A 23,429-nucleotide genomic window follows, 5' to 3' on the forward strand; every position below is an offset into this window, starting at 1 on the left:
ATTCTTGACTTCTGTTGCAGTAGACTGTTAAAAATCTATTGTACATCAAGCGACAATTTTTGTAATTACTGTATGCAGGATTAAGTGATTTATGATGAATATAAACTCTAGTAATAAATAGGCTCTGTAGGGTATACAGAATAGAGAATGGATACTTAGGATTTTAATATGCATATGTTTAGTTAACACAGTATTTAAGATATTATGATTTAACCAGCCAGATTTATGGAAGTGAAAATATTCTTTTTAAAGAGTTGTATGTTTATTTTCAAAACCAGAATGTACTTAAGAGTGACCTCCTCAGTTCACTGGAAACAGTTTTATCACCCACTGTGGTATCTATACTGGAAATCAATAGTCAACTAAAGCATATTTTCAAGACTTCATTGATACTGGCTAATAAGGTAACAAATATTCTTATTATCTCAAATTGTTGTTTAAGAAAGAAACTCTGTCTGTGGCCACATCTAGAGAGATGTCTACATGCAAAACCCATGGGTTGTGAGAAGGAATCTGGAAGAGGGAGGAGATAGGATGCTCTCTGCCATTGATGCGGTCAGCAGAATCATGGCGAAGAAAAATGAGAGGGAATGATCGTCAAGATAAATATTTAACTTCACATAGTAACATATATAGCGGTCTATCATATGGTGGGTGAGGAAGATATACATATGAACGTATGCCCATATATGTATGCATAAATGCCTCAACATGGATAATAAAAAACCTCTGAAAGTGTTTAGAAACGGTAACAATCATCTCTCAGAGGTGGGAGTGGGACTGGGTGGGGTTCTAGGGACTGAAGGGGAAAGGGACTATTCTCTGCATACTGTTTTCTACCTTTTCTATTTTGTATGTATTCAAAAAAATAAAAATAAATAAATGAATTTAAAACATTTTTAACTTAAGAAAAGAAATTAATTTTTTTAACATCTTTATTGGAGTGTAATTGATTTACAATGGTGTGTTAGTCTCTGCTATATAACAAAGTGAATCAGCTATGCATATACATACATCCCCATATCTCCTCCCTCTTGTGTCTCCCTCCCACCCTCCCTATCCCACCCCTCTAGGTGGACACAAAGCACCCAGCTGATCTCCCTGTGCTATGTGGTTGCTTCCCGCTAGCTATCTCTTTACATTTGGTAGTGTATATATGTCCATGCCACTCTCTCACTTCATCCCAGCTTACCCTTCCCCCTCCCCATGTCCTCAAGTCCATTCTCTATGTCTGCGTCTTTATTCCTGTCCTGCCCCTAGGTCCTTCAGAACCATTTTTTTTCTTTTTTTTTAGATTCCATATATATGTGTTAGCATATGGTATTTGTTTTTCTCTTTCTGACTTACTTCACTCTGTATGACAGACTCCAGGTCCATCCACCTCACTACAAATAACTCAATTTCGTTTCTTTTTATGACTGAGTAATATTCCATTGTATATATGTGCCACATCTTTATCCATTCATCTGTCGATGGACACTTAGGTTGCTTCCATGTCCTGGCTATTGTAAATAGAGCTGCAGTGAACATTGTGGTACATGTATCTTTTTGAATTATGGTTTTCTCAGGTTATATGCCCAGTAGTGGGATTGCTGGGTCATATGGTAGTTCTATTTTTAGTTTTTTAAGGAACCTCCATACTGTTCTCCATAGTGGCTGTATCAATTTACATTCCCACCAACAGTGCCAGAGGGTTCCCTTTTCCCCACACCCTCTCCAGCATTTGTTGTCTGTAGATTTTTGATGATGGCCATTCTGACTGGTGTGAGGTGACCCAAGATATGATCTATCCTGGAGAATGTTCCATGAGCACTTGAGAAGAAAGTGTATTCTGTTGTTTTGGATGGAATGTCCTATAAATATCAATTAAGTCCATCTTGTTTAATGTATCATTTAAAGCTTGTGTTTCCTTATTTATTTTCATCTTGGATGATCTGTCCATTGGTGAAAGTGGTGTTAAAGTCCCCTACTATGATTGTGTTACTGTCGATTTCCCCTTTTATGGCTGTTAGCATTTGCCTTATGTATTGAGGTGCTCCTATGTTGGGTGCATAAATATTTACAATTGTTTTATCTTCTTCCTGGATTCATCCCTTGATCATTATGTAGTGTCCTTCTTTGTCTCTTGTAAATAGTCTTTATTTTAAAGTCTATTTTGTCTGATATGAGAATTGCTATCCAGCTTTCATTTAATTTCCATTTGCATGGAATATCTTTTTTCCATCCCCTCACTTTCAGTCTGTATGTGTCCCTAGGTCTGAAGTGGGTCTCTTGTAGACAGCATATATGCAGGTCTTGTTTTTGTATCCATTCAGCCAGTCTGTGTCTTTTGGTGGGAGCATTTAATCCATTTACATTTAAGGTAGTTATGGATATGTATGTTCCTATTATCATTTTCTTAATTGTCCTGGGTTTGTTATTGTAGGTCTTTTCCTTCTCTTGTTTTTCCTGCCTCGGGAAGTTCCTTTAGCATTTGTTGTAAAGCTGGTTTGGTGGTGCTGAATTCTCTTAGCTTTTGTGTGTCTGAAAAGGTTTTAATTTCTCTGTTGAATCTGAATGAGATCCTTGCTGGGTAGAGTATTCTTGGTTGTAGGTTTTTCCCTTTCATCACTTTAAATATGTCCTGCAACTCCCTTCGGGCTTGCAGAATTTCTGCTGAAAGATAGGCTGTTAACCTTATGGAAATTCCCTTGTATGTTATTTGTTGTTTTTCCCTTGCTGCTTTTAATATTTTTTCTTTGTATTTAATTTTTGATCATTTGATTAATATGTGGCTTGGCATGTTTCTCCTTGGATTTATTCTGTATGGGACTCTCTTGTGCTTCCTGGACTTGACTGACTATTTCCTTCCTGTATTAGGGAAGTTTTCAACTGTAATCTCTACAAATATTTTCTCAGTCCCTTTCTTTTTCTCTTCTTCTTCTGGGACCCCTATGATTCAAATGTTGGTGTGTTTAGTGTTGTCCCAGAGGTCTCTGAGACTGTCCTCAGTTCTTTTCATTCTTTTTTCTGCTCTGCGGTAGTTATTCCCACTATTTTATCTTCCAGGTCACTTATCTGTTCTTCTGCCTCAGTTATTCTGCTACTGATTCCTTGTAGAGAATTTTTAATTTCATTTATTGTGAAATTTCATTTATTGTGTTGTTCATCATCGTTTGTTTGCTTTTTAGTTCTTCTGGGTCCTTGTTAAACATTTCTTGTATTGTCTCCATTCTATTTCCAAGATTTTGGATCTTCTTTACTATCATTATTCTGAATTCTTTTTCAGGTATACTGGCTACTTCCTCCTCATTTGTTTGGTCTGGTGGGTTTTTACCTTGCTCCTTCATCTGCTGTGTGTTTCTCTGTCTTCTCATTTTGCTTAACTTACTGTGTTTGGGGTCTGCTTTTTGCAGGCTGCAAGTTCATATTTCCCATTGGTTTTGGTGTCTGCCCCCAGTGGCTAAGATTGGTTCAGTGGGTTGTGTAGGCTTCCTGGTGGAGGGGACTGGTGCCTGTGTTCTGGTGGATGAGGCTGGATCTTGTCTTTCTGGTGGGTAGGACCACGTTTGGTGGTGTGTTTTGGGGTGTTTGTGACCTTATTATGATTTTAGGCAGCCTCTCTGCTAATGAGTGGGGTTGTGTTCCTGTCTTGCTAGTTGTTTGACATAGGGAGTCCAGCACTGTAGCTTGCTGGTCGTTGAGTGGACCTGGGTCTTTCTTAGCGTTGAGATGGAGATCTCTGGGAGAACTTTCTCCATTTGGTATTACGTGGAGCCGGGAGGTCTCTGGTGGACCAATGTCCTGAAGTTGGCTCTCCCACCTCAGAGGCACAGGCCTGACACCCAGCCGGAGCACCAAGACCCTGTCAGCCGCACAACTTTTGGGAAGTCTGAGGTCTTGTGCCAGCATTCATTAGGTGTTCTGTAGGAGTTGTTCCACGTGTAGATGTATTTTTGATGTATTTGTGGGGAGGAAGGTGATCTCCACATCTTACTCCTCCGCCATCTGGAAGGTCTCCACGAAATTAATTTTTTTTTTTCTTCAAAGATAGAAGATCAGAAGAAGGAAATGGATGGCTTTCTCAGTACACTGTGTAACAATCTACATGAACTGAAAGAAGATACAGTTTCTTCCTTGGCTGAAACACAGAAGCTTTGTGAAAACTTAACTGAAGACCTGAAGACAATAAAGAAAATCCATTCACAGGTATCTTATTTAGGTGATTTAAGGAGTGTAAAAAGAAAGTATTATGATCTTTAACTTGATAATCCCTGTTACAGACTCAAAGCTATATAACTAAATTAGAATCCTGAAAATACCATAGCCACTTTTGCTTACATCAGTAATTAATGTGAAATAATTGAGAGTATTTCTCTTGATCAGTTAATATTTGATGATTTGCTACATGTAGAGCCCTGTGTTAAAGCACAATAAAACATAATAGTCCTTTCCTCACATCAAGAAGAAAGATGAACTGCAGAAATATACCATCAGGGGTACAGTTAGAAGAAAATGGTCATAGCATTTAAAATGAACATGTATCTACATTTTAACTTGATAATTTTTGTTGTTGTTGTTTTTACTGTAACATGGATAGTTACTCTCTTTCGCAAACTATTCCCTGCTTTCTTCTACTATTTTTGTCTCATCAGTATCAGGCATTTAAATTGTAGTAAATTGATACAATTCTTTTTTTTTTTTTTTTTTTTTGGCGGTACGCAGGCCTCTCACTGTCGCGGCCTCTCCCGTTGCGGAGCACAGGCTCCGGACACGCAGGCTCAGTGGCCATGGCTCACAGGCCCAGCCGCTCCGCGGCATGTGGGATCTTCCTGGACCGGGGCACGAACCCGTGTCCCCTGCATCGGCAGGCGGACTCTCAACCACTGCGCCACCAGGAAAGCCCTGATACAATTCTTAATTTTTATTGATAAATGTAATTTATGACTTGCTCCATGTAAACTATTCCTCAGTATGTGATGCTTTAAATCAAAACCAAACCTTCAAGCCAGGCAAGTCATAATCTATAAATATCAGATATATGGAAAATAATTTCTGGTATTCTTAAGCCCTTAGTTATAAATTCTGAAGTTCTGTTAAATGAGGCTATTACTACATGATAGAACTCTTTGGTCAGTGAAACTGTTGACATGGTTTAGTGACCAGTAAAGAATTCTTTGTTTTGGAAAGTGAGGGAAAGGGAATTCATATCCATGTCACCTGAAATGAGAAGGGAAATACATCTAAGGTTTTTAGATAAGAATTAAAGCAACTTTAGCTTTCTGTCCCTGGACGCCGCCGAACAAGCATTGTTAAAGTCTCCCCTCTCCAGGGCCCTCACGTCTAAGTCAGAGTCACCCGAAGAGCCCGAACAGCTGCGGAAGCTCTTCATCGGAGGCTTGACTTTGAAACAACCGATGAGTGCCTGAGTAGCCATTGTGAGCAGTCGGGAGTGTGCACAGACTGTGTGGTAATAAGGGATCCAAGCACCAGGCACTCCAGAGGCTTTCGGGTTGTCATGTATGCCACTGTGGAAGAGGTGGGTGTGGCCATGAAGGCAAGTCCACACAAGGTGGATGGAAGAGTTGGGGAACCAAAGAGGGCCGTCTCAAGAGAAGATTCTCAAAGACCTGGTGCCCACTTAACTGTGAAAAAGATTTTTGTTGGTGGCATTAAAGAAGACACTGAAGAACATCACCTAAGAGATTATTTTGAACAGTACGAAAGTGATTGAAATCATGACTGACCAAGGCAGCGGCAAAAAGAGAGGCTTTGCTTTCGTAACCTTTGATGACCATGACTCCGTAGACAGGATTGTCATTCAGAAATACCACACTGAATGGCCACAACTGTGAAGTAAGGAAAGCCTTATCTCAGCTAGAGATGGCTAGTGCCTCATCCAGCCAAAGAGGTCGAAGTGGTTCTGGAAGCTTTGGTGGTGGTCGTGGAGGGGGTTTTTGTGGGAATGACAGCTTTGGTCATGGAGGAAACTTCAGTGGTTGAGCTGGCTTTGGTGGCAGCCGCGGTGGTGGTGGCTATGGTGGCAGTGGGGATGGCTATAATGGATTTGGTAATGATGGGAGCACTTTTGGAGGTGGCGGAGGCTACAACGATTTTGGCAGTTACAACAATCTTCAAATTTTGAACCCATAAAAGGAGGAAACTTTGGAGGCAGAAGTGCTGGCCCCTATGGTGATGGAAGTCAGTACTTTGCCAAACCATGAAACCAAGGTGGCTATGGCTGTTCCAGCAGCAGCAGGAGCTATGGCAGTGGCAGGAGGTTGTAATTACTGCCAGGAAACAAAGCTTAGCAGGAGAGGAGAGCCAGGGAAGTGACAGGGAAGCTACAGGGTCAACAGATTTGTGAATTCAGCGAAGCACAGTGGTGGCAGGGCCTAGCTGCTACAAAGAAGACATGTTTTAGACAATACTCGTATATGGGCAAAAAAAGCTCAAGGACTGTGCATTTGTGACTAATTGTATAACAGGCTGTTTTAGTTTCTGTTCTGTGGAAAGTGTAAAGCATTCCAACAGAGCGTTTTAATGTAGATTTTTTTTTGCACCCATGCTGTTGGTTGCTAAATGTAATAGTCTGATCATGACACTGAATAAACATGTCTTTTTTTTTTTTTAGTGGTACGCGGGCCTCTCACTGTTGTGGCCTCTTCCGTCGCGGAGCACAGGATCCGGACGCGCAGGCTCAGCAGCCATGGCTCACGGGCCCAGCCGCTCCGCGGCATGTGCGATCCTCCCGGACCGGGGCACGAACCCGCGTCCCCTGCATCGGCAGGCAGACTCCCAACCACTGCGCCACCAGGGAAGCCCTGAACATGTCTTTTAAAATGTGCTGTATGAAGTTAGTCTACTCTGAAGCCATCTTGATAAACTACACCAACAGTGTGAAGTTAGAATTTCTTCATGGTGATGCCAGGTTCCAAATTTATTTACAACCCGCTTGTGTGGAGAAGACATTGTCTTCAGAAACCTTGGTGTAGTTGAACAGACAGTTACTGTGTTGTGACCTGGAGTTCACAGTTTAAAGGGTCACCCAGGGCTTCCCTGGTGGCACAGTGGTTGAGAGTCCGCCTGCTGATGCAGGGGACACGGGTTCGTGCCCTGGTCCGGGAAGATCCCACCTGCCATGGAGCGGCTGGGCCCGTGAGCCATGGCCGCTGAGCCTGCGCGTCCGGAGCCTGTGCTCTGCAACGGGAGAGGCCACAACAACAGTGAGAGGCCCGCGTACTGCAAAAAAAAAAAAAAAAAAGGGTCACCCAAGCAAAGGAGTTTTTTGGTTATTAATATGATTGTTGGCACATCCTATGCAATATATCTAAATTGAATTATGGTACCAGATAAAGTTCTAGATGGGAATGAAGCTTGTGTATCATCCATTATCATGTGTGATCAATAAATGATTTAGTACCCTCTTGAGGGAATTCCCTGGCATTCCAGTGGTTAGGACTCGGTGCTTTCACTGCCATGGCCCGGTTCATTCCCTGGTGGGGAAACTAAGATCCCGCAAGCTGCACAGCACGGCCGAAGAAACAACGAAACAAAACCCTCTTGAATGGAATGAAAAAAAAAAAAGAAAGATAGCAACTTTAAAATAAGATTATTTGTTTCCCTAATTGATAAGCATGAACCTTTTCAGACAAAAGGTTAATATTGGAAATTAGTACAAATGATAGTTAACATTTATTGAGCAACTCACTGTGTGTTTATTCCTCCCACCAATATAGATACAGGTTCTATTACTAGCCTAGTTTTCTAATGAGGGGACTGAGGCCGCAAGAGCATCTTACAATAGTTAGATCCCCTTATAGCCATAGTGGTGATGATACTGCCTGAAAGGCATCCATTTTTGAGGGGGCTTTTCTATATGTTTCTAGAACATATTCTTGCTGTTTGAAATTGCAACAAGTTTACCTTAAACCTGCCTAGATCTTTTTAGGTATGTAGATCAGCTTTTTATTAATTAGCTGTTTTGAAATGTTTAAAATTGGCAAGCAACTGTTTAAAAACAAACAAAACGGGACTTCCCTGGTGGTCCAGTGGTAAAGAATCCACCTTACAATGCGGGGGATGCGGGTTCAATCCCTGGTCAGGGACCTGGGATCCTGCATGCTGTGGGGCAACTAAGCCCGTGCACTGCAACTACTGAGCTCATGCACTTTAACTAGGGAGCCTGCGTGCCACAAGCTACAGAGCCCACATGCTCTGGAGCTGTTGCACCACAACTAGAGAGAAGCCTGCATGCTGCAGGGAAGAGTCCACACGCCGCAATGAAAGATCCTGCATACCTCAACGAAGATTCTACATGCCGCAACTAAGATCCGACACAACCAAAAAAAAAAAAAAAAAAGTGCTCTTAAAAACATCCTAATATTTAAAAAAAAATTAGAAAAAAACCCACCTATGCTGTGAAAAGTATTTTAGCATGAGTGGTTTGACTTCCCTGGCTTAAAGGAAGCAAGTTTACTAACTGAGCTATTTCTGAGATATTCTAGAACTTGAGGTTAGTGCTGACAAACCAATGATGTAAACTCTGAACACCTGGTTACATGTAGATAAATCTGAAAATACCTGCACTTCCTTCTACTTTGAGATTAGTAAAAATACTGACACTCTATTCATAATCAAAGTGTTAGATATATATTGTCAGCTGATGTGTTATTCAGAAATGTGTTTAAAGATCCCAAGTATGAGAAAAGGTTAAGCTCTATTTATTTATTTATTTGGCCACACCTCGAGGCTTGCGGGATCTTAGTTCCCCAACCAGGGATTGAACCCGCACCCTTGGCAGTGAAAGCACAGAGTCCCAACACTGAACTTGTCAGGGAATTCCCTCTATTTACATTTTATTAATATGATCCAACTAAGTTCTGTAAAATGTTTCAGCTCTATTAACTGATAATATTTTTGGACTTCTTGACCCATTAGATTTTCAGCATTACTTTGTCTTCTAGTAGTGTTATCAGTTAAGAAGCAACTATGTATATCTGTCAAAGTGGTTCTCAAACACAATGTGACGTTTTGGTGTATTTGGTTAGTTTTTAGGTACTCGGAAAGTAACTTGTTACTTATAGTTAAAATATGAAAGTTTGCTAATTATTTACTTTTTTAAAAAATGCCTGTAATATTACTATCCTTTTAATATCACTTCCACAAATCTCCTGTATGTGAGAGAGATGGAGTTAAAGATCTCTTGTCAGGAATTTTTATGATTCTCACCTATGGGAAAATACTTTATATCAGTATAGAAAAAAAGTTTAACTGTTATAATTTCAGCCTTTTCCTTCCGCACACCTTTCTTACAGGAACTTTGCCAGTTAATCGATCTTTGGAAGGAGAGATTCTGTGCTTTGGAAGAAAAGTGTGAAAACATGTGGAAACCACTTAGCAGTGTTCAAGAAAATACAGAGCAGTAAGATGTTTTAAATTTTTTTTTAATATATCTTTTCTGAATAAGTTGCAGTCTTTATAATCTCCACTTTCCCCCAAATACTTCAGTATGTATCCTAAAAACATAAGCTACTATCTTATATAATAATTATTTTATTTAAAAAAAAATTTTTTATTTTAAAATTTTTTTGGAGTATAGTTGATTTACAATGTTGTGTTAGCTTCAGGTGTACAGCAAAGTGAATCATTTATACATATGCATGTATCTATTCTTTTTTAGATTCTTTTCCCATGCAGGTTATTACAGAATATTGAGTAGAGTTCCCTGTACTATATAGTAGGTCCTTATTAGTTATCTATTATAACAGTTATTTTAAATTAGAAAATTAATATTGAGAACTACTGTTATCTAATATACAGACCTAATTCAAATTTTGCCAATTCTCTCACTAATGTTCTTTATAAGAAACGAAAAAGATTTTCCTCCTGGTCCAGGATTTAATTCAGGATCACACATTGCATTTAATTGTCATGTCTCTTGAGTCTCCTTTAATCTGGAGCAGTTCCTTAGTTTTTTTTTCCAGTTCCTTAGTTTTTGTCTTTTATAGCCTTTTCTTTTTCAAAGAGCATAGAATATTTATTTAGTACAATGTCCCTCAGTTGGGGTTGGCTTTCATGATTAGTTGCAGTTGTCAAGAAAACCACAAAGGTGGTATGTTCTTAGTGCATCTCAGATATCAAGAGGTTTAACTTTGGTAATTTGGTTGTAATGTTGTCCTCTAGATTTCCTTTGCAATTAATAAAGAACATAAGGGGAGATACTTTGAAACTATATAAGTATCCTGTTCCTCTTAGAATCTATTGATATGTATTTCTGAAACAGTTATGATAGTGGTTATCAAATGATCTTTTTTTCTAATCCCATCATTCCTTCAACATTTGTTAGTTGGCATTCTACTGAGAGGAAGAATTTTCCCTTTGTCCTGCCATTTATTCTTTTTTTTTTTTAATAAATTTATTTATTTTTGACTGTGTTGGGTCTTTGTTGCTGCATGCAGGCTTTCTCTAGTTGCAGCAAGCGGGGGCTACTCTTCCTTGCAATGCGTGGGCTTCTCATTGCAGTGGCTTCTCTTGTTGCGGAGCACAGGCTCTAGGTGCGCTCGCTTCAGTAGTTGTGGCACACGGGCTCAGTAGCTACAGCTCGTGGGCTCTAGAGCGCAGGCTCAGTAGCTGTAGCGCACGGGCTTAGTTGCTCCACGGCATGTGGGATCTTCCCAGACCAGGGCTTGAACCTGTGTCCCCTGCATTGGCAGGTGGATTCTCAACCACTGCACCACCAGGGAAGCCTCCTGCCATTTATTCTTATTCATTATTTATGTTAGCATGTACTCATGCATTCTTTTATCCTCTGGGTATAGTCCACTATTATTTATTCTGATGTTCAAATTATCCCAGTTTTGACTAGTGAGAGCCTCTTCAACTTGTCTCCTGTGTCCTTTTGATATGATCTGTCCTTTTTGAGCATTTTCTTACTTTCTGATATAGCAAGATGTTCCAGGTATCTTGTACTTTCTCAGCCCCAGCTCTGAAATCATATTAATATAAACCAAGATCTGGGCACTAGGTGTTCTTATTGCTACTGTGGTGTCATTTCTTCTAAGGCTCCCAAGGTGGACATAGCTAGAAATACACGTGTGAATGTGTATATATATGTGCACTTAAATATCTTTCTTTTCTGTATTTGTGCTCCTTTTTCAGACAGAAACCTGGCTCTCATCCACAATATATCTACCTATTTGCTCAATTTTAGAATACACATTAAGTAATTTCACAATTTCTAACCCATATCCATGATGAAATATATACTGACTAACTAGAGTAGCGTTTGGCAAACTATGGCTGCTGAGCCGGATATCTGCTACTTCAAGTAATTTTATTGGACACAGTCATGTTGGTTTACTCAATCTGTCTATTTGTTTATGTGTTGCCTTTAGCTATCTTTGACTGCCTTTGCACTGCAAAGGTTACATCAAAGACTATATACCTGTAAACCTAAAATATTTGCTATCTGGATTTCTAAGAAAAAGTTTTTAAGGAAAGCTGATTCCTGCACTAGTGTTTAGTGTTGCTTTATAGCCTCATTGCTTGCCTGTCTCACATCCTTATCATATATTCCGATCAGCCTTATGTTTTCTTTTAGAAATTTTATAGTTTTATGTAAGATTTAAAGACATGATCTATTTTTAATTTTTTGTATAAGGTATGGGGTTTGTCAAGATTCAGTTTTTTGCCTATAGATATTCTAAACTAATGAGGATAAGGGTATTCTGATATTTACCCCTATTTTTGCCCATTAAATTGTTCCTTTCTGAAGTTCCAAACAGGTCTGCTGGCCACAAATGCTATTTTCCTTTGTCTGAGAATATCTTGACTTTCCTTTTATTCCTGAAAAATATTTTCACTGGCTAAAGAATTCCGGGTTGACAGGTCTTTTCTTTCAGCACGTGGAATATGTTGTTTCGTTTCCTTTTGTTCTCCATGAGAAGAGAAATCCAATCATTTGAATCCATGTCATTCAAATGATTGTTCACCTATAGGCAGTTTCTCTGTAGCTGCTTTCAACATTTTTTCTTTGTCCTTAGTTTTTAGAAGTTTGATTATATTGTGTCTTTTTTTTTTTTTTGCGGTACACAGGCCTCTCACTGTTGTGGCCTCTCCTGTTGCGGAGCACAGGCTCCAGACACGCAGGCTCAGCGGCCATGGCTCATGGGCCCAGCCACTCCACGGCACGTGGGATCTTCCCAGACCGGGGCAGGAACCCATGTCCCCTGCCTCGGCAGGCAGATTCTCAACCACTGCGCCACCAGGGAAGCCCCTATATTGTGTTTTCTTATGTATTTCTTTGAGTTAATCCAATTTCGGTTTGCTCAGCTTCTTGAATATGTAGACTTATGCCTTTCACCAAACTTGTAAATTTTCATCCATTCTTTCTTTTCTTTTTTTTTTTTAAACCAAGAATTGTTTTCCTGTTTGTTTTTTGGTGGCACTGCTTGGCTTTTGGGATCTTAGTTCCCTAACCAGGGATTTAACCTGGGCCACAGCAGTGAAAGCACTGAGTCCTAACCACTGGACCACCAGGGAACTCCCTTCATTATTTCTTTGAACATTTTTTCAGCCCTATATTTTTCTCCTCTGCTTCTAGAACTATGATGACACAAATGTTAGATCTTCTATTATGGTCCCATAGGTCTCTGAGGCTATAGATACTAGTCTATTTTCTCTTTGTTGATTGATTGAGTAAATCCTGTAATCTATCTTTGTCTTTATGTCCACTGACCCTTCCTTTGTCATCTCTAACCTAATGTTGAACCCATTCAGTGAGGTGTTTTATTTCAGTTACCGGTTTTTTCAGTTTATAATTTTCATTTGCTTCTTTTTTCTTAAATCTCTTCTATTTCTTTGTTAAGATTCTTTCTTTTTTATTTTTAGATGTGTTTTCTTTTTTTTTTTTTTTTTTTTTTTTTGGCTGTACCTTGCAGGCTGTGGGATCTTAGTTTCCCAACCATGGATTGAACCTAGGCCCTTGGCAGTGAGAGCATGGAATCTTAACCACTGGACCGCAAGGGAATTTCCTTTCGATGTGTTTTTTTTTTTTTTAATTTTTATTTTATTTAATTTTTCATACAGCAGGTTCTTATTAGTCATCAATTTTATACACTTCAGTGTATACATTTCAATGCAAATCGCCCAATTCATCACACCACCATCCCCAACCCCCCACGGCTTTCCCCCCTTGGTGTCCATACATTTGTTCTCTACATCTGTGTCTCAACTTCTGCCCAGCAAACCAGTTCATCTGTACCATTTTTCTAGGTTCCACATACATGCGTTAATATACGATATTTGTTTTTCTCTTTCTGACTTACTACACTCTGTATGACAGTCTCTAGATCCATCCACGTCTTAACAAATGACCCAATTTCATTCCTTTCTATGGCTGAGTAATATTCCATTGTATATGTGTACCACAACTTCTTTATCCATTTGTCTGTCAATGGGCATTTAGGTTGCTTCCATGACCTGGCTATTGTAAATAGTGCTGCAATGAATATTGGGGTGCATACGTCTTTTTGAATTATGGTTTTCTCTGGGTATATGCCCAGTAGTGGGATTGCTGGATCATATGGTAATTCTATTTTTAGTTTTTTAAGGAACCTCCATACTGTTCTCCATAGTGGCTGTATCAATTTATATTCCCACCAACAGTGCAAGAGGCTTCCCTTTTCTCCACACCCTCCAGCATTTGTTGTTTGTAGATTTTCTGATGATGCCCATTCTAACTGGTGTGAGGTGATACCTCATTGTAGTTTTGATTTGCATTTCTCTAATGATTAGTGATGTTGAGTAGCTTTTCATGTGCTTCTTGGCCATCTGTAAGTCTTCTTTGAGAAATGTCTATTTAGGTCTTCTGGCCAATTTTGGATTGGGTTGTTTTTTAATATTGAGCTGCATGACCTGTTTATATATATTGCAGATTAATCCTTTGTCCATTGATTCATTTGCAAATATTTTCTCCCATTCTGAGGGTTGTCTTTTCATCTTGTTTATGGTTTCCTTGGCTGTGCAAAAGCATTGAAGTTTCATTAGGTCCCATTTCTTTATTTTTGTTCTTATTTCCATTACTCTAGGAGGTGGATCAAAAAAGATCTTGCTGTGATTTATGTCAGAGAGTGTTCTTCCTATGTTTTCCTCTAAGAGTTTTATAGTGTCCGGTCTTACATTTAGGTCTCGAGTCCATTTTGAGTTTATTTTTGTGTATGGTGTTAGGGAGTGTTCTAATTTCATTCTTTTACATGTAGCTGTCCAGTTTTCCCAGCACTACTTATTGAAGAGACTGTCTTTTCTCCATTGTATATCCTTGCCTCCTTTGTCGTAGATTAGTTGACCAAAGGTGCGTGGGTTTATCTCTGGGCTTTCTATCTTGTTCCAGTGATCTATGTTTCTGTTTTATGCCAGTACTGTATTGTCTTGATTACTGTAGCTTTGTAGTATAGTCTGAAGTCAGGGAGTCTGATTCTTCCCGCTCCATTTTTTTCCCTCAAGACTGCTTTGGCTATTCAGGGTCTTTTGTGTCTCCATACAAATTTTAAGATTTTTTGTTCTAGTTCTGTAAAAAGTGCCATTGGTAATTTGATAGGGATTGCATTGAATCTGTAGATTGCTTTGGGTAGTAGAGTCATTTTAACAATATTAATTCTTCCAGTTCAAAAACATGATATATCTCTCCATCTGTTTGTATCATCTTTAATTTCTTTCATCAGTGTCTTATAGTTTTCTGCATACAGGTCTTTTGTCTCCCTAGGTAGTTTTATTCCTAGGTATTTTATTCTTTTTGTTGCAGTGGTAAATGGGAGTGTTTCCTTAATTTCTCTTTCAGATTTTTCATCATTAGTGTATAGGAATGCAAGAGATTTCTGTGCATTAATTTTATATCCTGCACCTTTACTAAATTCATTGATTAACTCTAGTAGTTTTCTGGTGGCATTTTTAGGATTCTCTATGTATAGTATCATGTCATCTGCAAACAGTGACAGTGTTACTTCTTCTTTTACAATTTGTATTCCTTCTCTTCTCTGATTTCCGAGGCTAGGACTTCCAAAACTATGTTGAATAATAGTGGTGAGAGTGGACTTCTTGTCTTGTTCCACATCTTAGAGGAAATGCTTTCAGTTTTTCACCATTGAGAATGGTGTTTGCTGTGGTATTGTCATATATTGCCTTTATTATGTTGAGGTAGGTTCCCTCTATGCCCACTTTCTGGAGAGTTTTTATCATAAATGGGTGTTGAATTTTGTTAAAAGCTTTTTCTGCATCTATTGAGATGATCATATGGTTTTTATTCTTCAGTTTGTTAATATGGTGTATCACATCGATTGGTTTGCGTATATTGAAGAATCCTTGCATCCTTGGGATAAATCCCACTTGGTCATGGTGTATGATCCTTTTAATGTGTTGTTGGATTCTGTTTGCTAGTATTTTGTTGAGGATTTTTGCATCTATATTCATCAGTGATATTGGTCTGTAATTTTCTTTTTTTGTAGTATCTTTGTCTGGTGTTGGTATCAGGGTGATGGTGGCCTCATAGAATAAGTTTGGGAATGTTCCTTCCCCTGCAATTTCTCAGTGTTGGTACCTGTTATCTTTATTCATTCAAGTTGTGATTTTCTGGAATGGTTTTTAATTGTATCTTGAACATTTTGACTATTATGTTAGGAGGTTCAGAATCCTATTTAAGTCTTCTTTTTTAAGTAAGCAGGTCCTGGGCCACTTTTTTGGGCTGTGGTTCCAATAACAATTTAATTTTCAGAACATTAGCAGTTTTATTCTGGCATGCTTCATTCCTATGCTACGCATATGTGAAAAATATGTATTCTGCTTTTGATGGATGAAGTGTTCTAAACACATCAGTTAGGTCAAGTTAATTGGTAGTGCTGTTCAGGTCACCTGTATCCTTACTGAGTTTCTGTTTACTTATTCTATCAATTACTAATAGAGGGGTGTTGAGATCTCCCACTATAATTGTAGATTTCTCTATTTCTCTTCTCAATTCTGTCAGTTTTTGCCTCATATAAGTGATGCTCTGTTGTTAGATGTATACACATTAGGGTTGATACATCTCTGATAATTGACCCTTTTATCATTATGTAATGTCCCTTTTTATCCTTGATAATTTTCCTTATTCTGAAATCTACTTTGTCTGAAATTAATACAAAAACTTCAGTTTTCCCTTGATTGCTATTTGCATAATATAGCTTTCTCCATTCCTTTACTTTTGGCATAAGTCTTTTTTTATTATTATTTTTTAATTTTTGGCTGTGTTGCGTCTTTGTTGCTGCACACAGGTTTTCTCCAGTTGCGGTGAGCAGGGGCTTCTCAACTGCGGTGGCTTCTCTTGTTGTGGAGCAGGGGCTCTAGGTGCAAGGGCTTCAGTAGTTTTGGCTCGCGGGCTCTAGAGCACAGGCTCAGTAGTTGTGGTGCATGGGCTTATTTGCTCTGTGGCATGTGGGATCTTCCCAGACCAGGGCTCAAACCCATGTCTGCTGCATTGGCAGGCGGATTCTTAACCACTGTGCCACCAGAGAAGTCCCTTGGCGTAAGTCTTTATATTTAAAGTGGATTTCTTATAGACAACATATAATTGGGTCTTGATCTTTTATCGAATTTCACGATGTATGGCTTTTATCTGTGTGTTTAGACCATTCTCATTTAAAGTATTGATATAGTTGGCTTAAAGTGTACCATTTTGTTTTCTATTTGTTGCATCGTTTGTGCTTTGTTTCCTTTTTTCCTTTCCTAATTTAAGTTGAGCATTTTTATGTTTTCATTTTATCTCTCCCATTGACTTATCATTTATACTTTTAGAATTACTTTTTTAAACTGTTTTTTCTAGGATTAATAATATATATTTTAAAATAATTTTAATCCACCTTCAAATAATTTGCTGTTTCATGTGTAATGGAAGGACCTTAACAGTATATTCCCAATTCCTCCTTCCTGTCTCTTATGCATTGTTTTCATGTATTTTACTTCTACATATGCTATATTTACCCAATACATTGTTACTCTGATTATTTTCTTTTTCAGTATGGCTTCTAGAAATTTTTAAATTACATATGTGGCTCACATTATATTTCTACTGAATGATTCTGCTCTAGAATTCTGGCTATCACCTATCCTACTACCTAACTCCTATCATCTGTTTTTCAGTCCTGTTGTTGGTCCTATTCATTATATCATGTTTCCACTCTGAATTCTTCTTTCTAGATTCTTAATCTAGAAAGTGTTTCTTTTATTCCTAGTGGGTTTTGATTCCTTGAGGGGATAGATTTGTGTTGATAGCCTCCAAGCTTATCACTTAATTTTCTTTTCCTTTTTCAATTATTTTCACTTAATTTGTAGTTTGAACTTCAGCTTTCAGCACATTTGCTTCCTCATGTGATTTGCTCACATGGTGTACCATCTAGTGGTAGTAGAAGGTAACCTTCATTCCCCAAAGTTTAACTCTGCTCCTGTGAGATGACTTTGAATGCTATTACAGGGAACTTTACTGAGAGAAGGAAGCCATCAATGAATTTTTTTTTTTTTTTTGCGGTACATGTGCCTCTCTCTGTTGTGGCCTCTCCCATTGCGGAGCACAGGCTCTGGATGCGCAGGCTCAGCGGCCATGGCTCATGGGCCCAGCCGCTCCGTGGCATGTGGGATCTTCCCGGACCGGGGCACGGACCCATGTTCCCTGCATCGGCAGGCAGACTCTCAACCACTGTGCCACCAGGGAAGCCCCATCAATGAATTTTAAATGTATATTTTGATGTTAGTTTTATATTAGGGTTATGTTACATTGTACTATGTGTGCTATATGTATAGTTTGTCTCACCCCAATATAATTTTCTTTTAATTATTAGGTACCTTTATAGTTGACTTTGTTTTATAATATTTATAATTTTTATGATTTATTTTGTATCATAGGCAAGGCAAAACTGCGTAAGAACAGAATAACTAACTGATTGTGGACAGTTTAGGGACTAAACTAGAGGCTAGAGGCTGTAGGAGGTGTCCTTAAGTACCATAATCTAGTAGGAGGAGTAAAACACATGGGCAGAGTTCATTTTAATAGCCATATAGTTAATATTCTAAGAGGTACAAAGTAAAGTGTCATATCTGGAAAAAGTTTTATAAGAAAAGAGATATTTTCAAAGGTCATTTAGTTGTAGATGTGATGTCAGTCTGCTGTGAAAAGACAATTAAGGGCTTGGGCTCTGGAATTAGACTGCTTAGGTTTGAATGTGCCATTTTTGAGCTGTGTGATCTTGGGCAAGTTATGTATCCTTTGAGTCTTAGTTTTTCAAGTTAACAGTGTTATTCTCTTTTCCTATAGGAAATCTAACGATATAATCAGCAAAACAACTTCTCACAGTGAAAAATTTGGTGCTGATTTTGATGACTTGTCAGCAGAACTCAGACATTTTAACCAGGAAGGTACAAAACTGGTTGAAGAGTCTGAGAAACACTGTGATAAACTCAGTAGCAACCTTGAAATAATATCTCAAGAGACTGAACAGAGATGTGAGGCTCTGAACACAAGCACACTTTATTTTTCTGAACAGTGGGTATCTTGCTTAAATAAAAGGGAAGAGGAACTTCAGAATTTATTGAAGGTAATAACTTTATAACTGGAACCTCCTTTGGGGAGAATAGTGATTATCAGAAAATTAAATATTCTTGGCTAAGAATTGGTTTCAAAACACATGATATTTTAAAGTATAATGTTTTTGTTTTTGTTTTGCTGCATTGGGTCTTCGATGCTGCACGCAGGCTTTCTCTAGTTGCAGCGAGCGGGGGCTACTCTTCGTTGCGGTGCGCAGGCTTCTCATTGTGGTGGTGTCTCTTGTTGTGGAGCGCGAGCTTCAGTAGTTGTGGCTCACGGACTCTAGAGCGCAGGCTCAGTAGTTGTGGCGCAAGGGCTTAGTTGCTCCACGACATGTGGGATCTTCCCGGCCCAGGGCTCAAACCCGTGTCCCCTGCACTGGCAGGCGGATTCTTAACCACTGTGCCACCAGGGAAGCCCCTAAAATATAATTAATGACTTAAAATTTTAAGTGTAACAGTTGGTATGCTTATATATGATCTTGTTTCACATATGTTTCCTAGATCTTCAAATTATTTAACATTTATCTGATCTGTCCTATATCTATCTGTGGTTTTTGACTTGTTAGTTCCTTCAGTTAAGAGCACCCCATCTTTTGATATATAATACTTTTCACCTATGTATGCTTTTTACTTTTCTCCGGGTACATTCAAACCTGTTATTGCTTTAATTATTTAGGATATTGTTCTGGTTACTCAGAAGATATCTGATAGATTTGTGGGTTTGCTTGAACTTAACACTTGCATGAGCCCTTTGTGGCTTGGTTTTTCTTCTGTGCAATAAAATGATTTTACTAATATGCTCAGGAATTAGGTAAAAGAATTTAAGTATTTTAAGCTATATAAGCTATTTTCACTAAAAGGAACCATGACTAGTGGAGAAATAGGTAATTTCAGGTTTGGAGCAGGAAGTGTACCAGATGAGCCTACAGATCTTGTCATACCAGAAAGTGAGGAAGCTGTTAAAGATTAGTGGGGCTGTGTCAGAAAGACTTAGGAGCCAACTTGATGACACTCCCCTGTTTAAAGGTGGTACAATTTGAGCATCAAAAAGAGTAATTGCTACAATAGATTAAGATATGTCAAATATGTTAAAATTGATGAATTCATAAAAATTTCATTAGTCTCCTTTGGATCACGCTAGGGAAGCAAGAAATGATTCTGAGAAGTGGTAAATAAAGGGAAACAATTGAGCATCCATCTGTCTTTCCTGAAAGAACGCTATCTTGGTTCAACAGGGTAATGGATGAAGAAAACTGTTTCAAAGAAGAATCCCAGCTAATAAAATGCAGAAGAAATGACAGAATTAGGATATCACAATTATAATCCCTGTGGACATTAGTGAAATAATCCCTGTGGACATTAATGACTGCTTACACCATTTGATCAAAAGCTGAAGGAGATGTTTATAATTAAGAGGGTGACCACACTCTAACACACAGATTAGTCTTCTTTTTTGGGATTTTAGTTCCCCGACCAGGGATTGAACCCAGGGCCTTGGTAGTGAAAGTGTGGAGTTCTATAACCACTGGACCACCAGGGGGTTCCCCACACTGATTAATCCTAATGTGAGAGACACGACCAGGCGTTATGTGCTTTCAGTACCACCTATGAAATATTCTTGCCCAAAAGTTAAAACTTTATTTAGATCAAGACTTTAGATCTAACTAATTTGTAGAAAATACAGAGGACAGATGAACATGTGAAAATAACAGCTTAGAGGTGCAATTGACAAAATCCAGAAATTGAGATATTCAGTAGAGCACAAAGACCTGGTTTCTTCAATGAAAATTTTTTTCAAGGAGAAAAGTATGAGGAAGGATAACTTATATCAAGAAGTAGTTAAGACTAGAGGGCCTTAAGCCCCGGTTTTCCTGGGATAGTCCTTGTTTATATCTATGGCACTGGGGTTATTACTATTAATGGCCCTTTTTACTCTGAGAATATCTCAGTTTGGATGATAAATTATATAGTCAATTAAGACATATCAACCAAATATAATGATGAATTCTGATTCAAACAAAACAAGTCTGAAAAACAGACAATTGGTGAAATTTGAACACTGACTAGACATTTGATATAAAGAAATCAATGTTAAATTTTTTAGAAGTGAGAGTGGTCTTAAGAAGCTCTTAACTCTTAGAGAAGTATGCTGAAGTAAATGGATGAAATGATATAAGATTTGCTTCAAAATAATCCTGGTGGAGAGCAGGAGTAAGTGGCCAATCTTGTTTGATCTATATCCCATGTAGTAATAAATGTTGAAGCTGGGGAGTGAATATAAAGGGGTTATTATTATTTCTACTTTTGCAGTTTCTAAAACTTTTATTATGGAAAATTTCAAGGTAAGGAGAAGTTAAATATTGCATAAAGCACTGACAACTTTGATTTTAATAATGAAGTCTCATTTGCATCATTTACAGGTTGTACAACAAGATTGTGAGGCTTCAAGTTCAGAGATTACTGAAAAATTAATTGGACATAAAGCAGCTAATGAGAACCAGCATAACATTCTTCTTGGTCAGATAGCTATTGATGAAGAAGAATTAATGACACAAAGTCAAGAACTTAATAAAACCGTAAAAATTGGTTTGACTAAGCTTAATTGCTTTCTGCAGCAGGATCTGAAACTGGATATCCCAACAGGTACTTTAAAAGGGAAATGGAATTGTTAAATTTTTTGAAGTTGAATTCAACTGTATACAGTGCTAGATGTTCAGAGAAACAAGGTCCTGCCATTGCCTGATAGGAATTTGCCATCTCACTCTGATCAACTCAAATATGGAAAAATTAGAACCCCAAAATAGCTTTGATCAAGCATTAAATGATGCATATGACATATACGCCCAAACACTTGGGCATCATAATTCAGTAAGAGTTTACAAACATTCAGGGAACTGGCTTTGGTTAAGAGAGCACATTTTAAAAGCAAATAAAAAGAAAAACAACCATCTATCTAGCACTGTTTATAAAAGGACACTTTAATACCAAAAATAGTGGAGGAATGTAATTAAATAAATCTAGTTTAATGCAGAGCTTACCACATTGCGCATTTTCTTATGTGTACTTCTCATTTTGTCATGACTGTTAGATTGGCATTTAGGAATTACCGTTTTGGGAGGTCAGAGATGGCAAGGATCAGTGTAGGCTATAATGATTCAGGGATGCCTTCATGAAAGAAGGTGTAACAAACTGTTTCACACAGGATGAGTAATTGAGTTATTCATTAGATTGTGGTAGGGGTTGCACACCCTGTAAGTTTAGTAAAAATCACTGAGTGAATTTTGTGGTGTGTAAATTACACTTCAAAGCTTTTTGGTTTTTTTAGCAATTATAAAAGAGGATGGCACTAAAGGATGTCAGTTTTTTTTCCCCAAGACTCTTGATATTTATTATCCACTTTTCAATGAAATTAGGAATATAAATATTAAGTGAAAAGGCAAGTGCCTGTGTAAATTATGAGAGCATGAGTTACTATAAAGAAATGTAACTGGTTAATATTTAGCTACCACCAAATTTAGTGAAATGATTATCCCTGTCAAACTGATCATGCTGCCATTCCTCAGAGCACTCTGAATCGTTTTAGAGCCTACAATACATCTTCTATACATGCTCAGAGATGGAAAATTTCATGATTTGGTGTAGGTGGAATCTTGAAAATGGTTGAGTCTATTTAAGATCAGTTGTCAAGTTAGGAAATATTTTAAGCAACATATGCCTGACAGATAGCAAGACTGATTCTCATATGTGGCAATGGTTCTGTTTTTGGAAGACAAAGACTTATTGGGAGGTATAAGTTCTAGCATTAAAGAAAATACCTTACTCATATCCCACACTTCAATTTTTACCACTTATATTATGTCTACTAAAGGTATGACACCACAGAGGAAAAATTATTTATACCCATCAGCACTGGTGAGAACCCAGCCACGTGAACAGCTCCTTGATCAGTTGAAAAGGAAACAGCCTGAGCTGTTAATGATGCTAAACTGTTCAGAAAACAACAAAGAAGAGACCAGTCAGGTAAAATTTATTTTAGGCATCATAATTTTAGAACTCTCCCATGAACTCTTTAAAAAAAAAAAAAAAAAAATTTTATTTATTTATTTAGGTTGTGCCAGGTCTTAGCTGCGGCAGGCAGCCTCCTTAGTTGCGGCTCGTGGGCTCCCTAGATGCGGCATGCATGTGGGATCTAGTTCCCTGACCAGGGGTTGAACCCGGGCCCCCTGCATTGGGAGTGTGGAGTCTTATCACTGCACCACCAGGGAAGTCCCTCCCATAAACTCTTGATGTCATCATCTTCACGAGAAGAATTTTATTCTTTGCCCTCAGTCCTACCCTGTCTCATTAAGGATAGTTGACTGCTAAGCCTGTTTCTTTTAATTGGGCCATTTTTTATGATTAGACTTAGAGATAATTATAATAGACAATGTTTATGTTATGCTGATTATGTGCCCGACACTGTTCTAAACACTTTACATATATATTTACTCACTTAATTGTCTCAATAACTCTATAAGGTGAATGCTAGTACTATCCCCATTTTAAAAGGTGAGGAAACTAAGAATTACCTTGTCCTAAGTCACAAGGATGGAGCTGGAATTAGAACCTAGCTCCACAATTTGTGCCCTTAACTATAGTGATTATAGAAAAGTTGGGAAATTGGAGAGTAACAAAGAAGGTAAAAAATAAACTGTAATCTCTTTATTCTGAGATTACCATATTTAACATTTTATTATAGGTACTTCTCTATATGAAAACAATAGGAATTATTTTCATTACTTTGTAGACTTCCTACTGATTTTGTTGAGGTTTAACTTTTATGTAATGGACATTGTGTTATT

General features: G+C 38.1%; 1 protein-coding gene across 1 annotated transcript in view; it reads left to right on the forward strand.

Moving 5' to 3' along the window:
* The window catches only part of KIF11 (kinesin family member 11), a 50,125-nt gene that overhangs the window by 23,018 nt on the left and 3,678 nt on the right, over window positions 1–23,429 (forward strand). Inside the window, exons 15-20 of the mRNA XM_022569337.3 lie at window positions 279–404; window positions 4,030–4,188; window positions 9,297–9,403; window positions 18,317–18,596; window positions 21,009–21,231; window positions 22,457–22,608. Coding sequence (XP_022425045.2) covers window positions 279–404; window positions 4,030–4,188; window positions 9,297–9,403; window positions 18,317–18,596; window positions 21,009–21,231; window positions 22,457–22,608 — 1,047 coding nt within the window. The remainder of the gene's footprint in view (window positions 1–278; window positions 405–4,029; window positions 4,189–9,296; window positions 9,404–18,316; window positions 18,597–21,008; window positions 21,232–22,456; window positions 22,609–23,429) is intronic.

This window comes from Delphinapterus leucas, chromosome 16 (genome assembly GCF_059928025.1).
Source record: "Delphinapterus leucas isolate spDelLeu-1000000601 "Yukka" chromosome 16, BTC_Dleu_Yukka2, whole genome shotgun sequence".
In the NCBI taxonomy this organism is placed as follows: Eukaryota; Metazoa; Chordata; class Mammalia; order Artiodactyla; family Monodontidae; genus Delphinapterus; species Delphinapterus leucas.